At 51.9% G+C, this 2,296-nt stretch overlaps 1 protein-coding gene across 1 annotated transcript; it reads left to right on the top strand.

The window, feature by feature from the left end:
* Positions 1-63: 63 nt before the first annotated feature.
* Positions 64-2,027, top strand: LOC121939002. The gene is made up of 2 exons (XM_042482154.1): positions 64-577; positions 680-2,027. The coding sequence occupies exons 1-2, from the start codon at positions 454-456 to the stop codon at positions 1,501-1,503; spliced, it is 948 nt and encodes a 315-aa protein (XP_042338088.1). The 5' UTR covers positions 64-453; the 3' UTR covers positions 1,504-2,027.
* The last annotated feature ends 269 nt before the right edge of the window (positions 2,028-2,296 follow it).

Consider the following 2,296-nt stretch of genomic DNA (forward strand, 5'->3'; position numbering starts at 1 on the left):
AAAAAACAACAAAACAATAATAATAATAATAAATAATAATAATGATAATAACAATACGTTTAACATCACTTGCAAAAATGTTCTTGCCCACATATCAAAGATTATATATTTTTCCAGCAGCAGCTCTCAATCTCAACTTCCAGTACTGAACATTTCCCTCTGCCTTTGAGTGACTGTGTTGTCTCACAGCTCCGTGACCTCCAGAGAGCTGGGCTGCCGAGTGCGTCCTTCCCAAAAACCTCCAGAGCGGGAATCCGCAGTCACTGGGACACCCTGAGGTATCTGACGCGGCAGAAGCTCCACCGAGGCGCTGCGTTCGGGGTCCAGAGTCCTGCTGCTTCGAGCCCGGACTCAAAGGATTGGTGTAGTGCTCGCAGAGGCAGCTACCCGCCGACTGAGCCACTGTGTCAGGCGGCAGCGGCTCGGCCGTACCCTGCACCCTGCTGTAAGCCGATGACTCAGTGTCAGATGTGCTGTAGCAAGCCGATGAGCCGGTGTCGAGTTTGTTACTCCAACCTTCTCTGGGAGCAAAGTGTGAACCGCTCGGAGCCGTCAGTCTACAGCTCCGTTCTGATCGGTAAGAAAGTCATCCGTCTTCCTCCGTGCAAAACCATCCATCTTCTTCCATCAATCATCACCGCTGCTTTCATGGATTAATAATCTGTTTTTTCCGTTGGAGACAACATCATCGAAGAGCTGGGCAGCGGAGACGAAGAGGACGCAGGAGAGTCCAGCAAGTCACTTCCCACAGCGCGGCGGTGGACGATGTCGCCCCCGTGTCTCACTGTGCCTTACTATTCCAATGAAGACGACTACCTCCAGCCTCCCAGGCTTCAAAACCAAAGCCCTCGCATCCGCACGGCTCCCCCGAGCCCCGTGCGTCCTCGCCGCATGGTGGATATACCGCCCGTGGAGCTCGCCAAGCAGGAGAGCTTGGATGAGCTGCGGACGACAGTGCACTTGGCCGCCTGCTCCATGGAGAACAGCACTAAGGACATCAAGCTCCTCGGGGAGAAGATGGCGGCGGCGACCGAGCGCATGTCCGAAACGGTGCAGGACAACTCCCAAGCTTTGGCGCTGCTCACTCAGGTGGTGGACCGCCTGCAGACGCTCCTCACCACCAGGACAGACACCAAAGCCCCAAAACCCCCTGAGCTAGACGGCACGCCCAAGAAAAGCCCGAAGAACCGAGGTCAGCGTCCGTCCCTGACGCACCAATCCAGATGTTCTATCCCCTCGCTTCCTTCCTCCTCGTCCTCGTCCCTCAGCAGCTCCCTAGATGCTCCCTCCACCTCTCAGGGGACCAGTTGTCTGTCCGTGTCCTGCCGCGGGTCACCTCGAACCACCCCAAAGACAAAGAACTCCCCTACGCCCCAGAAGAAGAACGCCAAGCATCAAGCATCCAAGCACCTTCTGACCAACGGGCTGCAGGATGAGACCTCGCCTGCCGTGAAAGGAAGTCGCTCAAACCAACGAAAGAAGAGGAGGAAGAAGGCGACATGAGAGCAGAAGAAGAGTGTCCAAAGAGTGGACTTCTTGGGTCCTTTCAAGCCGTCTCCGCAGAGTGACTGACCTGCAAACAAACACAGTGGTAGCTGACTTTTACTTTTTCCATTTCTCGCCGTTTTCTTCCGTGTTGTCGACCATTTCATCACAAGGACTTCATCAGCATTCATCTGTGTCGTTGCTCTTGTCACGAATTAAACCGTCCAATCTTCTCTTCCTGTCATGACTTCATTTCCATCAGTTTGTCTTCATTTCTGTGGTTCGATTTGCCCTCTACTCCACGTTACAGCTGTTTCATTAGGTCCCTCTCGTCTTTCTCTATGTTATTATTATGCCTCCAAAAAAATCCAACTTCCATGCATAAAAATAAACCAAACACAAAGGTCCAGTCCCATGCCAAACTTCCTCAGCTGCAAACACGAGCCAATAGTCGTGGCGCTATAGCAAACATCTAAAGTTTGAAAATTCATAACAAATCATTCATCAGGCACAAATCTGGCTTTCCATGCACAGACAGCTGATATCCTGCCCCCTGGTGGTTGGCTTAGTCATAGCGTGAAGCCATCTCTGGTTTCTCACTTGGCACTTAGCTCACTGGGATAGTGACATAACCTTTGTGTCTGAGGTGGTGATTTCAAACCTCATGTGATGCAGAATGCACACCTGATCGATTGCTGTGCAGCAGCTGTAATTTACTCTGTGTTTTCGTTTGTTCTGTTTCAGGGAGCGACCATAAAGAGAAACGAGATCACAGGGGAGATTTTTGTCGCTCGGGTGATTCACGGAGGGC

This window comes from Plectropomus leopardus, unplaced genomic scaffold (assembly GCF_008729295.1).
Source record: "Plectropomus leopardus isolate mb unplaced genomic scaffold, YSFRI_Pleo_2.0 unplaced_scaffold3953, whole genome shotgun sequence".
NCBI lineage: Eukaryota > Metazoa > Chordata > Actinopteri > Perciformes > Serranidae > Plectropomus > Plectropomus leopardus.